Source organism: Macaca fascicularis, chromosome 1, assembly GCF_037993035.2.
Source record: "Macaca fascicularis isolate 582-1 chromosome 1, T2T-MFA8v1.1".
NCBI lineage: Eukaryota > Metazoa > Chordata > Mammalia > Primates > Cercopithecidae > Macaca > Macaca fascicularis.
The window spans coordinates 41,109,290-41,125,381 of NC_088375.1; the positions used below are offsets into that span (position 1 = coordinate 41,109,290).

General features: G+C 46.7%; 1 protein-coding gene across 5 annotated transcripts in view; it reads right to left on the bottom strand.

Moving 5' to 3' along the window:
- NCF2 (neutrophil cytosolic factor 2) overlaps positions 1-16,092 on the bottom strand; it is a 36,399-nt gene that overhangs the window by 705 nt on the left and 19,602 nt on the right. For 4 of the 5 annotated variants that reach the window (XM_015446854.4, XM_015446862.4, XM_015446857.4 and 1 more), the window contains 8 exons: positions 14,997-15,040; positions 13,060-13,201; positions 12,775-12,843; positions 11,558-11,633; positions 9,851-9,876; positions 9,280-9,431; positions 9,042-9,153; positions 3,661-3,838 (listed from right to left, as the gene is read on the bottom strand). In XM_015446854.4, the coding sequence (XP_015302340.1) occupies positions 3,661-3,838; positions 9,042-9,153; positions 9,280-9,431; positions 9,851-9,876; positions 11,558-11,633; positions 12,775-12,843; positions 13,060-13,201; positions 14,997-15,040 (799 nt within the window). The remainder of the gene's footprint in view (positions 1-3,660; positions 3,839-9,041; positions 9,154-9,279; positions 9,432-9,850; positions 9,877-11,557; positions 11,634-12,774; positions 12,844-13,059; positions 13,202-14,996; positions 15,041-16,092) is intronic. The other variant, XM_065536730.2, reaches the window with a different exon arrangement.

A 16,092-nucleotide genomic window follows, 5' to 3' on the forward strand; every position in this document is an offset into this window, starting at 1 on the left:
AGGAAGATCACCCTGTCTGGCTCTTCCACACAGAATTTTTTATTGGTCACCCTTCCCCACCCCTAATTGTGATCAACAGGGCAAAGACAGTATTGCAAAGTGGTTTGAGAGTGAACACTGGGTTTAACCATCTTATTGATCTGTCTTAACATGATAATGAAGGAGCAAAATGCAGAAGGATAAATTATGTTTTTCAAAAAGTTACCAGATAGAGAAGTAAGGTCAAAGAAATTGAACAACGAATTCGTAAATAGAATTTCCATCCTTCCCCCACCCCCAGCCTTGACAGGGTCTCACTGTCACTCAGGCTGGTCTCACTCCTGGGCTCAAGTGATCCACCCAACTCAGCCTCCCAAAGTGCTGTGGTGATAGGGGTGAGCTTCTGTGCCTTACCTGTGCTTTGTTGGCAATCTTTGTTTTGACTACAGAAAAGGGACATGCCATTGGTTAAATATATTAAAAATGAAAGTTCATTAGTAAACTTCTTTTCACTGAACTCCATTAAACAGCTGAGTTGGAGCTAGTGATGGGTTAGTACATGTTTGTAAAATATAAAGATTTTAATAGCTCCTACTCAGAGCCTTTAATAGAGTACAGGCATTGTACTTAAAAAATATATTCAGACTTCATAATAACTTGTAGGTATCCATATTTTACTGAGGAAAAGGAGACCCAGAGAGGTGAATAGTTTGTTCAGAGCCATTCTGCCAGTAAAAATCAGACAACTTAGGTATAATCTCCAAAGCCCACCTACCTGACCACACAGCCAGTTAAGTTTGTCTTTGTACATCTAGATCAGACATTAAGGCCCTGGTGCCTGGATCCTGCCCCAGAAATTTTGCTTTAATGTGTGGTGTGACTGGGCAGCAGTTTTTTCAAAAGTTCCCTCGGTAATTCTAACTGCAAATCACTGTCTTGATGCTTTCTACTTACAGGGTAGGTCGTGGACTGGAAGCTTATTAGAAATGAAAAATTCCAGACCCCACCCCACACCAGAGTCAGAATCCACTTAGGAAGATCCCCAGGTGATTCACATGCGCATTAGAGTTTGAGAAACACTTTGCAGATGAGACCGTCTCATAACTTGAATGCAATTGAACTCCCCTCTGTCCTACCCTGACTGTGCTAAATTCTGTTTTCTCTTGAAGTGCTACAATATGGGTACTTCCTCAACTTAGACTTGTACAGGTAGGTCATAGTAAGAAGTGCACTGGCTTCTCTCCATATCTACCCAAAAGGTTGTTTTAGTGTGTTCTGTCATTTTATTCCTGCTCCCTCTCCCAAACTCCAGACAACTGAGCTGGTTGGTTGATTTAGGCACCTAGAAAGTGGCACTGGGAGGTGTTCAACCCAGTTCTTCCCACTGAGTTACCATTCTCTCTTGTTGGAACAGTCTGCTTCTATATTACTACAACATTATATATATATTACATATATTTTATACATATTATATATATATTATATATATATAATATGTTATATATATTTATTTTTTTGAGACAGAGTCTCACTCTTGCTCAGGGTGGGATGCAAAGGTGCAATCTTGACTCACTGCAACCTCCACCTCCCCGGTTCAAGTGATTCTCCTGCCTCAGCCTCCCGAGGAGCTGGGACTACAGGCGCGTGCCACCATGCCCGGCTAATTTTTTTATTTTTAGTAGAGATGGGGTTTCACCATGTTAGCCAGGCTGGTCTTAAAACTCCTGACCCCAAGTGATCCACTCAACCTTGACTTCCCGAAGTGCTGTGATTACCAGCATGAACCATCATGCCCGGCCTATACTACTCATATTTTTAATTAATTGCTACAGACTTGTATACTCTCTCTACCCGCATTAACTTTTTTTTTCTTTTTTTTTTTGGAGACAGTCTCACTCCGTAACCCAGGCTGGAGTGCAGTGGTGCAATCTCAGCTCGCTGCAACCTCCACCTCCTGGGTTCAAGCAATTGTCCTACCTTGGCCTCCTAAGTAGCTGGGATTATAAGCACATACCACCACACCCGGCTAATTTTTGTATTTCTAGTAGAGACAGAGTTTCATCATGTTGGCCAGGCTGGTCTTGAACTCCTGACCTCAAGCAGTCCGCCCACATTGGCCTCCCAAAGTGCTGGGATTACAGGCATAAGCCACTGCGCCCAGCCTATTTTTATTTTTTTAAGACAGAGTCTCACTCTGTCACCCAGGCTGGAGTGTAGTGCAATGTCGGCTCACTGCAACCTCCACTCCTGGGTTCAAGCGATTCTCTTGCCTCAGCCTCCCTAGCAGCTGGGACTACAGATGTGCATCACCACACCCAGCTAATTTTTACATTTTTAGTAGAGATGGGTTTTCACCATGTTGGCCAGGCTGATCTTGAACTCCTGGCCTCAAGTGATCCACCCACCTCAGCCTCCCAAAGTGCTGGGATTACAGGTGTGAGCCACCACACTCACCTACCCCCATTAACTTTAAAATTTCCCACTCTCTTTGTCTGTTGGATTTTCTGTTATAATTGATAGTAGTTTTTCACTGCTTTGCATTGGTAGTTCACAGACTCAGCATATGAGCAGGGCTTTTATGATGGGACTTTTTTGTGTCCAGGTAGAGAATTAGGCTGGCAAACCACGAGTTGGAATGGTGCTTCTTAGAGTGTAGGCAGTAGACCAGCATCACCTGGAAACTCGGTAGAGATGCAAGTTGGTGGGCCCCGCCCCAGACCTGAATCAGAATCAGAATCTCTGGAGAGTGGGCCCAGGAATTGATCCCTCTCCGAGGGATTCTTAGAACTCTCCACTTCTAAGAAGTGGGTCTTGCTGTGTTGCCTAGGCAACAGCCTTGAACTTCTGGCTTCCAGTGATCCTCCTACCTCAGCATCCCTAGTAGCTGGGATTACAGGCATGCTGTTTCAGTTTTTAGTCTGTTCATTCCAAACAGAATCAAGAAAGTCGCCGGAGACACAGCATAGTTCTGAATAGCTGGTTTTTAAGGCAAAATTTACCTACTTTTCTCTTTGAAAAGTACATTAATTCAAAGAACTATGGTTTGCAGAAGGTCATATGGCTTGATGCAAAGGCAAAGTGATTCCAGCCAATTTGTTACCTCTGGGAATGAAAATCCATGGTTTCCAAAGCATACTCCTCTTTAATAATCAAGATGTTATCACTGGCCAGGTGCGGTGGCTCATGCCTGTAATCCCAGCACTTTGGGAGGCCGAGGTAGGTGGGTCACTTGAGGCCAGAAGTTTGAGACCAGCCTGGTCAACATGGCAAAACCCCATCTCTACTAAAAACACAAAAATTAGCTAGGCATGGTGGTAGGCGCCTGTAATCCCAGCTACTCAGGAGGCTGAGGCAGGAGAATCGCTTGAACCCAGGAGGGGGAGGTTGCAGTGAGCTGAGATTGTGCCACTGCACTCCAGCCTGGGCGACAGAGGGGGACTCTCTCAAAAAAAAAAAAAAAAAAAAAAAACTCAGCTTTTTGTTGCTTTCCTGGCTATTAGAACAATAGACAGGGAAAGTTTGAGTGCTCAGCTTTGCTCCCTCCAGCTAGATGCTAGGAAGCAGGTTGAAAACACTGGCTAAAGTTTTGTTTGTAGATTATTGATGTTTTCTTCTCTCTGCCCTTGACCTTGTTTCTGCTAACATGTTAATTTGTTTCTATAATCTTGGAGTAGCACTTACCCTTTGATAGCACCAGGATTATATCCCCTTCCTGAAACTCCAGGTCCTCTGGTTGGGTAGCCTCATAACTGAAGAGTGCCTCCACTTGGCTGCCTTTCTTAAGCTGCGGATCTGTTGTCTGGTTATTAGCATCAGCTTTTTCACTTTCCTTGGGTTCATCTGGAAAGCCTTGGTCACCCTGAAATAATAAAGGGCCTGTTAATTTTCCCATTTTCCTGCCAAATGAACATTGAGCATCACTAAAGGAAACAGCGAAATGTCAAAGTAGAACCTGGGATATAAACTCATAAAGTTTGTGATCAGTGCCTTGTGTAGAGCTTATATGCTCTTTGTGAATACTGGATGTTGGGTAAATCGGTCCCCAACCTTTTTGGCACCAGGGACCAGTTTCATGGAAGACAGTTTTTAGATGAACGGTGGTGGGTGGTGGGTGGCGGTGAGGGTGGTTTCAGAATGAAATTGTTCCACCTCAGATCATCGGGCATTAGATTCTCATACAGAACGTGCAACCTAGATCCCTCACATGCAGAGTTCACAATAGGGTTTGCACTCCTATGAGAATCTAATGCTGCTGCTGATCTGACAGGAGGCAGAGCTCAGGCCTGTATACCCGCAGCTCAACTCCATCCCAAAACTACTAAATCAGAAACTCCCTGAAGGTGAATCCTGCAATCTGTAATTTTTTTTTTTTTTTTTTTTTTTGAGACAGAGTCTTGCTCTGTCGCCCAGGCTGGAGTGCAGTGGTGTGGTCTTGGCTCACTGCAAGCTCCGCCTCCCGGGTTCACACCATTCTCCTGCCTCAGTCTTCCGAGTAGCTGGGACTACAGGCGCCCACCACCACGCCCAGCTAATTTTTTTTTTTTTTTTTTTTGTATTTTCAGTAGAGATGGGGTTTCACCGTGTTAGCCGGGATGGTCTCGATCTGCTGACCTCATGATCCACCCGCCTCAGCCGCAATCTGTATTTTAAGTCCTCTAGGGAGTTCTGATACTTGCTAAAGTTCGAAAACCACTACACAATGCCATACTTCTTTTATCTGTAACAACATTTCTTATACATCTTAGACTTCTGGTCTTAGACTTCTTCCACATTATGGTCACTTTTGCTTCACAAATGAAGGAGAAGGATGCAGTTTCTAGAGATGTAAATCATAGAATTTAACAAATCAACATTAGAAATGCTGCTAGGCTTGTATATACCGAGTGTTACAAGTTCTAGCTTCTCAATGCTGTTTGTTGAACCTTGGTATATTGTCTTTGTTGAGAGGCAGTACAATGAGGTGGAAATGGCCCTAGAGAGTCCACAGACCAAGGTTTGTGTCCCACCTCCACTGCTTACCAGCTCTGTGTCCCTAAGCAAGCAGTGTAACTTCTCAGAACCTCAGTTACCTCACCTGAAATTGAGGCTAGAAGAATTCAATGAGATGGCGTAGAATAATAGTAGTTGGCATTTAGTGGACACTTACTCTGTGGCAGTACTCTTCTAAATATGTAAAAATATTTAGACTTGGTTAATGGTAAGTGTTCCAGCATAGAGTAGATGCTTAATAAATGGTAGTTCATTTTCTTTTCTTTTTTTTTTTGTATTTTTAGTAGAGATGGAGTTTCACCATGTTGCCCAGGCTGGTCTTAAACTCCTGACCTCAGGTGATCTGGCCCACCTCAGCCCCCCAAAGTGCTAGGATTTCAGGCGTGAGCCACCACACCAGGCCTCTTTTTTTTTTAGACAGAATCTCACTCTGTCACCCAGACTGGAGTGCAGTCGTGCGATATCAGCTCACTGTAACCTCTGCCTCCTGGGTTCAAGCAATTCTGCCTCAGCCTCCCAAGTAGCTGGGACTACAGGTGTGCACCACCACACCCAGCTAATTTTTGTATTTTCAGTAGAGACGGGGTTTCACCATGTTGCCTCAGCCTCCCAAAGTGTTGGGGTTACAGGCATGAGCCACTGCGCCCGTTTTCGTTTTCCTAGCTAGTGAAAACCTGCCTTGCTGCCTCCAAGAATAATGGATAGTGATAAAGAACATTCAACAGTGACTCCTGAGCCTGGATTAAATTGCAGAAAGATTGTTGGGAGTTTTAAGAGGGTTGGCTACATGTAGCCACCAAATAGATTGAAGCTCCTGTCAAAGGAAAAATTTTTAATTAAAAAAAAGTTTAAGTGAAGTAGTTCACATTTAGAGCAAAACTCCTTCTAGGAAGAATCTTTTAAAAAAGATGCTGAAGGGGTTAATCCAAAGACAGTTGGAAAACCTAGAGTGACCTTTCAGACTTCCAAGAGACCCCTTACACTCACACTCACTCTTACCCCAGGTCCTGGGGCCTTTTGTCTCAGCCAGAGACACCAGGGAGTCTCATCCCCAGTGGCCGTATTTCCTGAAGGCAATTTTCTGACTGGGGAAGATACCTTAAAACAGGTTTATACACTGCCCCTTTCTAGGCTCGTTCTCTTTCACTCTTCCTCTCCCACTTTTTTTTCTTTTCCAGCAAACATTTGTCTCTGATTTGAGTGAGAATCTAGCAAAGAACCCCTTGCTTTAAACAGAAGCCTCAGCCCAGCTGTGAGGGTGAGGTTTGCAGGAAGGACTCTGCCTCCTACTGTGGCTCTGGGCCTGGATGAGCCAGAATAGCTTTCCCACTTGCTCATTTCTACCATCTCCAAATCCACTTGTAGGTAGAAAATGGTAACTTTCCCAAGGATTCATGTGTGAACTGTTTCATATGATACTCCCTGCACCAGTGTAACTGCAAATGCAACAGCCTAAAAATGCAAAGTCAGAAAAACAGGTGAGGTGAATAGGAGAGCTGAAACTTTTGAAACAGCCCTAATTAACAGCTTTGGTCAGTGGAGACTGGCCTCATTAATGCTGTATCTGGAGCTCTCTCCAGCCTCAGGACTGGATGGGAGCTGGTTCATCGGGAAGAACTGGCTAGCCTAGCTCAGTCCCTGCCTTGCTCATATACCTCATAACCATTCTTTCAAAGCAACACCTGACTTTCTTCCCTGCTCACAGCAGCATCCTAGTGTACAAGGCCTTCCATGGTATGTTGCCTTTCCAGCCCGTCTCCCACCACTCTCCCCACTGCATCCTCAGTAGTAACACTGAGCCCCTTTACCCACTATGCTGACTTCTATGGTGTTCCTTTCCATCTGTAAAATGCATCCTTTCCTCCTCTACCTCACTAATTTCTTATTTATTGTTTTACGGTGAAGCTTCAAGATGATCTCAGCAGCATTTTCTTCAGGAAGACAACTCCTACCTGTTCCACTTCCCTCCAGCATTTCTGGGTTAGATAGTATACCACGTGCTTCCATAACACAGTACGTCCATTTGTGAACCCCCATCAGTTGACACAACATGAGGCTTCATGTGCCTGCCTATCTACAGAGCCCTAGGCGCTCAGCAAGTGTTTGTTGAAGAATGTCACTAGCAGACAACCCAAATGTCCACCAGCAGGTGAACAGATGCACGGAATGGAGTATCCATACAGTGGAGTACCATTTAGCAACCAAAAGGATGAGACCAGTGAAACAAAAAGACTAAACACGCACTATACAATCCACTTGCATGAAATTATGTAAAAGGAAAAAGTATATTTACAGAAGGCAGATGGGTGGTTTTCTGGGTCTAGAGTTGGGGGAGGGAATTAATGTCAACAATAAAAAGAAATGACAGTTTTTCCCCTGGAGACCAAGAGACAGAGTTGGAGTGTTACCTTGTTGCTTCTATTAATGCTTCTAGCCTCTAACTTTTCACCTGACTCCCATTGTTCTTACTTGGAAGTCAGACTTCAGGCTAATAAGACCTCAGGCTAATAAGATAACGTGCCCTGGAACCATCAGTACAGCAGGGGTAGTTAGGAATAGAGGCAGGCTCTGGAATCAAAACATCTGCTTGAGTCCGACTCCACTACTAACCAGCTATTTAATCTTGGTCAAGTTGCGTGACCTCTCTTTGCCTTGTTTCCTAAATTATAAAATGAGAAAATAATATCTACCTCACAGAGTTATGAAGATTGTAAGAACTAACACACAGAATGCACTTTGCAGCTGGGCACATTGGCTCATGCCTGTAATCCCAGCACTTTGGGAGGCCAAGGCAAGTGGATCACGAGGTGAGGAGTTCGAGACCAGCCTGGCCAAGATGGTGAAACCCTGTCTCTACTAAAAATATAAAAATTAGCCAGGAGTGATGGCGGACACCTGTAATCCCAGCTACTCAGGAGGCTGAGGCAGAGAATTGCTTGAACCCGGGAGGCGGAGGTTGCAGTGAGCCAAGATCAAGCCACTGCACTCTAGCCTGGGCGATAGAGCAAGACTCCATCTCAAAAAAAAAAAAAAAAAAAAAATGCACTTTGCACAGTATCTGACACATGGGAAGTTATCAGTAGATACTTGCTGTTAATAAGGTGTTACCCAAATTATCTCTTGGTGAAATAAATGCTATTTTCTTTCACCCTCGTGTGAAAGTGTTCTTCCTCATGTTAACTTGAGAAGGTTGGCCAGGTGCAGTGGCTCACACCTGCAGTCCTAACACCTTGGGAGGCTAAGGTGGGAGGATTGCTTGAGCCCAGGAGTTTGAGACCAGCCTGGGAAGTATAGTGAGACTATATATACTGTAAACAAAACATTTTAAAAAGTAGCTGTGTGTGGTGGTGCACATCTGTAGTTCCAGCTACTCGGGAGGCTGAGGTGGGAGGATTGCTTGAGCCTGGGAGGCGGAGGTTGCAGTGAGCTGTGATTGTGCCACTGCACTCCAGCCTGGGTGACAGAGCAAGATGAAAGAGAGAGACAGAGAGAGCAAGCAACGCAAAAGAGAAAAAGAAAAAAAGAAAAGGGAGGAGAGAAGAAAAGGAAAGAAAGAGAAAGAAAAAAGAGAAAGAAAAAAAGAGGGAAGGAAGGAAGGAAAAAGAAAAAGAAGAAAGAAAGAGAAAAAGAAAAGGGAGGGAAGGGAGGTATGGAGGGAGGGATGGAGGAAAAGAAGGAAGGGAGGGAGGGAAGGAAGGAAGGAAGAAAAAGAAAAGAAAAGAAGGTGAAGAATGGCTATGAGCTGAGCCTTAAGCTATGACTTCATTCTAACCTTGTTTGACAGTGATGGATGGGATGTTTGACACAGTCAGGCACGGAGCCAATGGAGGGGCAGGAGGCTTTCTGTGAGCTCCTGCCCTGCTGGGCCTGCTTTTCTCTTGTGAGAAACCCTCTCCCTGCTGCAAATGGGGTGAGAATGCAGGTAAAAGGGAGGCAGAGCTGTGACTTGTTACCTACCATATCCCCAAAACCACACATCGTGCCTGGTACACAGAAGGGGCTTGATAAATGTCAAATTGTTGAGGAAGTGGCTCAGTGGAAATGGAACTTTAGATGCCCTTCACTGCACTCACCACTGTGTTCTCACACCACAGAGTCAGACAGTAGTTTTTCACCTGGCCCCAGGCATCCTTCATGTTGTCTTCTGAAAGGGGCACCAGCTCATTGCTGTCTCGAGGCCGATAGCTGGGTGTGGATAATGAGTAAGAATCCAGTCAAAGAACATCATACAAAAACCATCCTCCTCTTCCCTCCTCCAGGCCAGCACAAGGTCCCCACTGTTCCCCTCACAGCTGCCTGCATGGAACTCACCTCAGCTTAGTGTGTTCCAGCCGGAGCTCCAGTTTCTTAGACACCATGTCCCGGACCTGGCTGTAGGGGAGTCCAGGCTGAGTCTCCATGACTACCGTATACTTGTAGTGCACCTTGAGTGTGTAGGGCATGGGAACGCTGAGCTTCACTTCCTGAGTGGGGAGGAAGCAAAGGGAACTCCTGAGTGTCTGAGGCTTTCTCTCAACATCCTGTATCACTGAGGCTTGGTGATTTGGCACAGGGGGTACCCCATGCAGCAGGGGAGAGGCCAATAAGTAACTGGTTTCATAGTAGCCAAAAGGGCCTTCAGAGGTCGTTTAGCCCCACCCTTGCTTGGACAGGAATTCCTACTGAGCAAGATCTGGCCCACTAGCTTGGGTAGTAGGAAGTGTGTACATGATAGTGGAGGAGGCTGTCAAGAGGGTCCCTAGCCCATGGACCCTGTAAGGTAGCAACTGGTTCGACCCTTCCACTGGGGCTCTTGCTATAACCCAGACAGACACGTCTGTGGTCGATAGCCCAAGCCATCCCATCTTCTACCACTTGAAACAGTACGAGGGAAAAATGTTACCTTAGGCTCTTCTTTTTGTTTCTGACCTGAATGGAAAAAGTAGGGAGTAAAACAAAAGAAGATGGTGAATGAACACGCTTAGCCAGCCCCTGCTACACACAGATGAAACCTCTTCAAATAGGGCCCCCAACCTCTTACCCTTTAATCTGTGGGGCAATTATTAACCTTAGTAAACTGTGGGGAACTCTCACCTTGGGGAAGCATGAAGGTCATGAACACATGAACAAACTCGGTCTCTGCTTCTAGGGAGCCTATAGGTAATTATCAAAGGACCAGCGTATCCTCACCAATCCACAAGGTTAGCGGGGATCCCGAAGGTCAATTAAACCCACAGGATCCAAAGCAATGAAAATCAGGAGTGCAAGGTGAGCCAGAGGCCACAGGAAGAACTATTAGAACCACTGATCCTCATCTTATTCTTTATTTTTGTGTATGTTTCCTAAAGTTTATTAATTTAATATATTAATCTAATATAATTGATGTAAGAGAAGCATGCACGAAGATATTTACCATAGCGGGTACATGACAGAAAAGACCACTGATCTCAAACCTAGCTGATCATTACAATCACATGGGAAGTTTTTTCTAAAATACAAATTCCTGAGCCCCATTCCAGTCCTAAAAAATCAGAGCCCGAAGCCTAGGACCCTGTATTCACAAAATCTTCCTAGGTTTATATGTGATCCTTGATGAGCCTCTACACAAAAGATAACAACAAAAAAGCTGTCAAGGACATTGAGCAGGAGCAATGGGAGAAATTTGAATATGGAATATGCATTATATAATGTTATCATACGAATGTTTAGTGTCCTAGATACCGTGATTCTATTGTGATTATGCAGGAGACTGTGTTTTTGCAGCTGTATAGGGTGAAGTGTCACGAGTCTGTAACTTTTTTTCAACTAGCTCAGGGGAAAAAAATAGAATGGAGCAGGGCGAGTTCATGGTGCAAAATGTTAACAATTGGTGAGTCTAAGTGAAAGATATTCTGATGTTTACTGTATTCTACTGTCAACTTTTCTGTAGGTTGGACATTTTTCAAAATAAAAATGGGGGAAGGGCATGCCGAGTGATTCTGATGATCAGGCGCGTGTGGCAGTCACTGATCTAGAATCCGGCCGGCCGCTCACTCTGTGCGTCTCTACCAAGCACTTATCCAGAATCGGCTTCAAGTGCGTAAGTGATAAAAAGCCCATCACTTCCCAAGCCAGCCCTCTCCACACTAGGAAACAGCCTTTCGGAGAGAACGTTTCCGTTTCACATCTGCCCACTGGTTCTCTGTTCAGTCTCAGGGCTCCACAGAGCGATTTCTTTTCCAGATACAGTGCCTCAGACATTTGAAAACAGCCACTCCATGCCCCTCTGAGGTAAGCATGTATAGTTACTTCAATTTTTCTTCCTGAGATATGGTTTCAGTACCTAACGATCAAGGGGTTTGGTGACTACGTGAGTCACTCAGGAACCAGCTGCATTCACCCAGGCCCCATGAGTGTTCTGCAGAAGGCAGGGAGACAGGGCACTGATTTCATGTTTGGGGTGGGTGGGTGGTGCAGGAAAGGAGGGTTCTGGAGCTGCGTGGTCATTAGCTGAGTGGCATATTGGGAGAAGAAGAAACCAGAATTTCCTGGAAGGCGGGGAGAGGAACTCAGGAAGCAGCCTGGCATGCTCCTGTGCCCAGACCTAGGGTGTTGCTCCAGGGCCACTCACCTGGTGACAACTGGGGTCTTCCAGGGGCTTTGGAACTAGGAGGAGCTGGGATGTCGGACTCCGGAGAGCTTTCCTCCTGAAGGCAACAGGGAGTGATGGTCAGAACCTTCATTCAAAGTTCCCAGGCAGGGGTGGATGTGGGGAGACGCCCCTACAGAGACCCCATGAAAAGGAGCCAGGTGCAAATAACTCCCTAAAAGTTGGAATGGTAGTGACATTTGGGGAAGACGAAGGAAATGCTGGCCAAAAGAGGAGGCAAGGTTGGCCTGATGAAAATGAAAATCATAGCAGAAAGAAGAATCCTAACCCGCTAAAAGGCCCTTGCCGCTTTAGCATCTCTTTCAGCCATATTGGAAATCCACTGGACATGGAGGGGACTGAGCTCCTGTCTCCACTGCAGAGGGCATTGAGAAAGGAAAAATTCCACTTCTCGTTTGCACGGCATTTGAAGCTTTTCAAAGCATCTGGATAGGGTGACTCTGACCAGGGAGGGCTGAGCTCATATACAACTGGTTGCACAGTCTAGAGAGAGACAGGCCCCACTGCCATTGAGTCACTTACAGGGATGCTCAGATCTGATAAAGACAGCTCTCTAGGCCTGGCAGAAGGACAAAACTTTTGAAGTGTGAGGAAGGGAGTAGCAGCAGTTTAGAAGCAGTGGCTGGCAAGGCCCACTCTGATTCAAAGCTCTAAGGCAGATCTCATTTTATTATTTTTATTTGTATAGAGGTGGCATCTCTCTATTTTGCTCAGGCTGGTCTCGAACTCCTGAGTTCAAGTGATCCTCTCACCTCAGCCTCCCAAAGTGCTAGGATTACAGGCATGAGCAACTGCACCTGGCCTCATTTTATTCCTAATGGCATTGTACCAGCCAACACATTGACTATTCTTCCAGGTGAAGCAGACACACCTGGGAAGACCTAACCCCCTCATACACTGTAGGCTTTGCTTCCCAAGTCACTTCTGACCAGGAAGAGTCACCGAGGTGGGGGGCCCAATGGGACCTACAGATGCCTCCAACTTAGCACACCTGGCCTTTTTTCCCCTCATTCCCAGGTTCAGCTCTGGGCAGCTGGTGCCATCTCAAGGCGGGCTCAAGACTAGTGAGTCTTTCTCCAGGGGTCCCGACAGTACCTCTTTTACACGGCTCTTCTCCCCTCCAGGGAGAGATCTCTAAATGGTGAGAGGAAATGGGTCAGGCCTTGGCATCACATTACCTGGGGCTGCTGCTGAGGGTGGATCCGCAGCTCAACTGGTTCAAGGTAGTTGCAGGGAACAAGCCCCTTCTGCAGTGCAGCACCACAGAATCAGAAAGGAAAAAATGAAGATGCGCTCATCAGTACCCACACCACAGAACAGCCCAGAGTCCTGGGGAAGGGAGGACGCACAGACAAAAGAACTTATCGGTCTGCAAAGAAGGCAGCAGATACTGCTCCACAGAAAGACTGCATTTGCTGCCAGGATCCCACGCCCATCGCACCACTCCCTGATCCTCTGCATACCTGCCCGTTGAACATGACGGTGGCCCAGTTATCATTGCCCTTCTTCAGGACAAAGACAATGTTCCCTGGCATGACCTGGAGCTCTTCTTGTGTCTCAGGCACAAACCCGAACAGCACACGGTGAGCCTCCCCTTCCAGAGCCCTGCAGAGGGTAGACGCAAGATCCAGCCCACATCCCCTCACACAGTGCCGTGGCGCAAACACAGTGAACTTGGAGCCAGGGACTTGGCTCCAGCCTGGCTCTAACTCCACATCTAACTGCAAATGCCGAGGTGACGCTGAGCCTGCCTGGGCTCCCGAGAGGTCTCGGTAAGAAACTGGTGTACACCTGCTCATAACCATATATGCAGAGGGACAAGAATAAAAGCAAAAACCCCACACACTAGTGAGGACTTACAATCCTTGCCCTCCCTTCCCCTCTGAGGAGGAAGGTCCCTGGCTGGGTCATCTTGGCCAGCTCCCAAGGCTGGGCTGGGGTGGATCAGGTGACTGTGGTCAGGGCAACAGCACAAAGCGGAAGTCAGGTGAGAGCCAGCTGGGCCAGAAAGACTGGTGGGAGAGGAGGAAGGAGAAACCACCTAGAGCCAGTGTTGGGCCAGGGTAGGGAGACGGTGAGCAGGGTAGGTGACAGGGAGCGTGAGGGAGGCACATAGAGGGCTCTGAGACTGCCCAGCTGCTGTGGTGCAGTGTCGGTTCCCTTAAGTCTGACTTCATGCTTTTAGGCTCTGAGGCTCTGATTGGCGTCACTTTGGAACGTGTGATTGAGAGGTTGGTGTTCAGGTTTCAGGCTTCCCTCCCTTTACTCCCCACTCTGTTACTTTCCCCTCAGCCCTTCCTTGTTTCCAGACTATTCCAGGCTATTCCTGTAGGGAATACAGGCCCTTGCAGCTGACAGGGAGCTTAGGAATGAGCTCATCCAGCCCCTCATTTTTGTAGTTGCTTTGGTACTTTTGTCACTTTTTAGTTTTATTTTTATTTTTTGAGACGGAATCTTGGTCTGTTGCCTCGGCTGGAGTGCAGCGACGTGATCTTGGCTCACTGCAACCTCCACCTCCCAGGTGCAAGTGAGTCTCCTGCCTCAGCCTCCCGAGTAGCTGGGATTACAGGCACGCATCACCACACTCAGCTAATTTTTGTATTTTTAGTAGAGATGGGGTTTTGCCACACTGGCCCGGCTGGTCTCGAACTCCTGATCTCAAGTGATCCGCCCACCCCGGTCTCCCAAAGTGCTGGGATTATAGGCATGAGCCACCACGCCTGGGCAATCACTTTTTAAAACCTCCTTTTTGGGTGGGAGGACCAGGCTTGCTTCATCACTTCGAGATAATTCTTAAGAAAGCTGTAGGTTATGACACCCTTTGTTTTTCATCTTACAGAAGAAGGACTTCCTTTTCTTGAGTCCTTCCTCTTTACTTCTTCAGAAAGCATGTGCCGATAGGGAGTGGAAAACGCCTACACAGGAAAAAGGATGCCATTCTACATTCCTGACTCCGGAGAGCTCTGGCCTGCCCCCATCAGAGGGGACCGCAGCCAATGCGAAACTGATCTCCAACGTGAGGTCAGCATCCTGGTCCCCAGGGTAGCTATGTTCCACAGGACACCACTGCCCCTCAGCAACAACCCCTTGCCATGTGGTTGGCTGTGCACGTGGACAGAGGGCCATTGGGAACCATGTAGCTGCAGCCAGGCCCTGATGGCCAGCTCCACCACGGTCAAGACTCCCATCCCCACATGTCATTCCTTTCTAGCCTGACATTCTAGAAGACATTCTTCTAAACATTCCTTTCAAGCCTGACATTCTAGAAGAAACCTGACATTCTAGAAAATTCCACAGGATTTAGACTCTGACCCCAGCTTCATCTTCTTCCCTCCCTCTCTTGCCATCGGTTCAGACTTGGAGCTTAGATATTCTGCATATGGATTTAAATCTAACTTACCTGAAGATCTCTGGGGTTTTCGGTCTGGGTGGAGGCTCAGCTGCCTGTTGAATATTCAGGAGAAGTGAAAATGGAAAAGGCAATGAGGGAAAGCAGGGGAGAGACAACAAATGGCTAATGGTAATTTAAGCATTCTTCCAGACCAAAACGTCAAATAATGCATTTCTGACTGATGGGAACACTGTCTAGGAAGGGGGCACAGTCACCCTGACTAAACACTGGGAAATAACACCTCCCACCAGCTCCCCAGGTGTAGGTTTCACTAGCGCAGCAATTCATTTTGAGCCAGAGCTAGTTTCTGGAGGTTAGCAGTCACACAGCAACATGGTGTCACAAGAATGCTTTGACCTTGAGCTCTGTCCTTTTCCCAGGAGAGTTTCCAGAAGCTCTGTTCTGTAATTAATGTCTACTATGTCACATGACACTTCTAAGTATTTTAAAATTAATTAAAAAAAAATTTTTTTTTTTTTTGAGATAGAGTTTCACTCTGTCGCCCAGGCTGGAGTGCAGTTGTGTGATCTTGGCTCACTGCAACTTCTGCCTCCCTCGTTCAAGTGATTCTCCTGCCTCAGCATCCCATGTTGCTGGAATTACAGGCATGTGCCACCACACCCTGCTAATTTTTGTATTTTTAGTAGGGATGGGAGTTTCACCATGTTGGCCAGACTGGTCTGGAATTCCTGGCCTCAAGTGATCTGCTCACCTCAACCTCCCAAAAATGATGGGATTACAGGCATGAGCCACTGCGCCTGGCCACTTCTGAGTATTTAAAATTGACACAGGATTCCACTGACTGGGCAAGAATCTCCTCCCCTGTTCTACACTGAATACCAAGGGATCCAGTGACCTGGGCTGCGTTCCCTTCATGGCCTCTGGCTGAACTGAAGCTCAAGGGACTTCAGCAAGGCTTTCATCAGCTTTATTGTGAAGAAAGAGATCAAGGAATCTAGATCTGGAACATACCTGCCCCTGCTCAGAAAACCCGCCCTCTGCTGGTGCTGACCAATGCTCTTCACCATCACAGTTTCATTGCCACAGAGTTCCTATTTTCCTCAATGCGTTTTCCCCTCTTCCCTTCGCAAGGAATCTCTGTCTG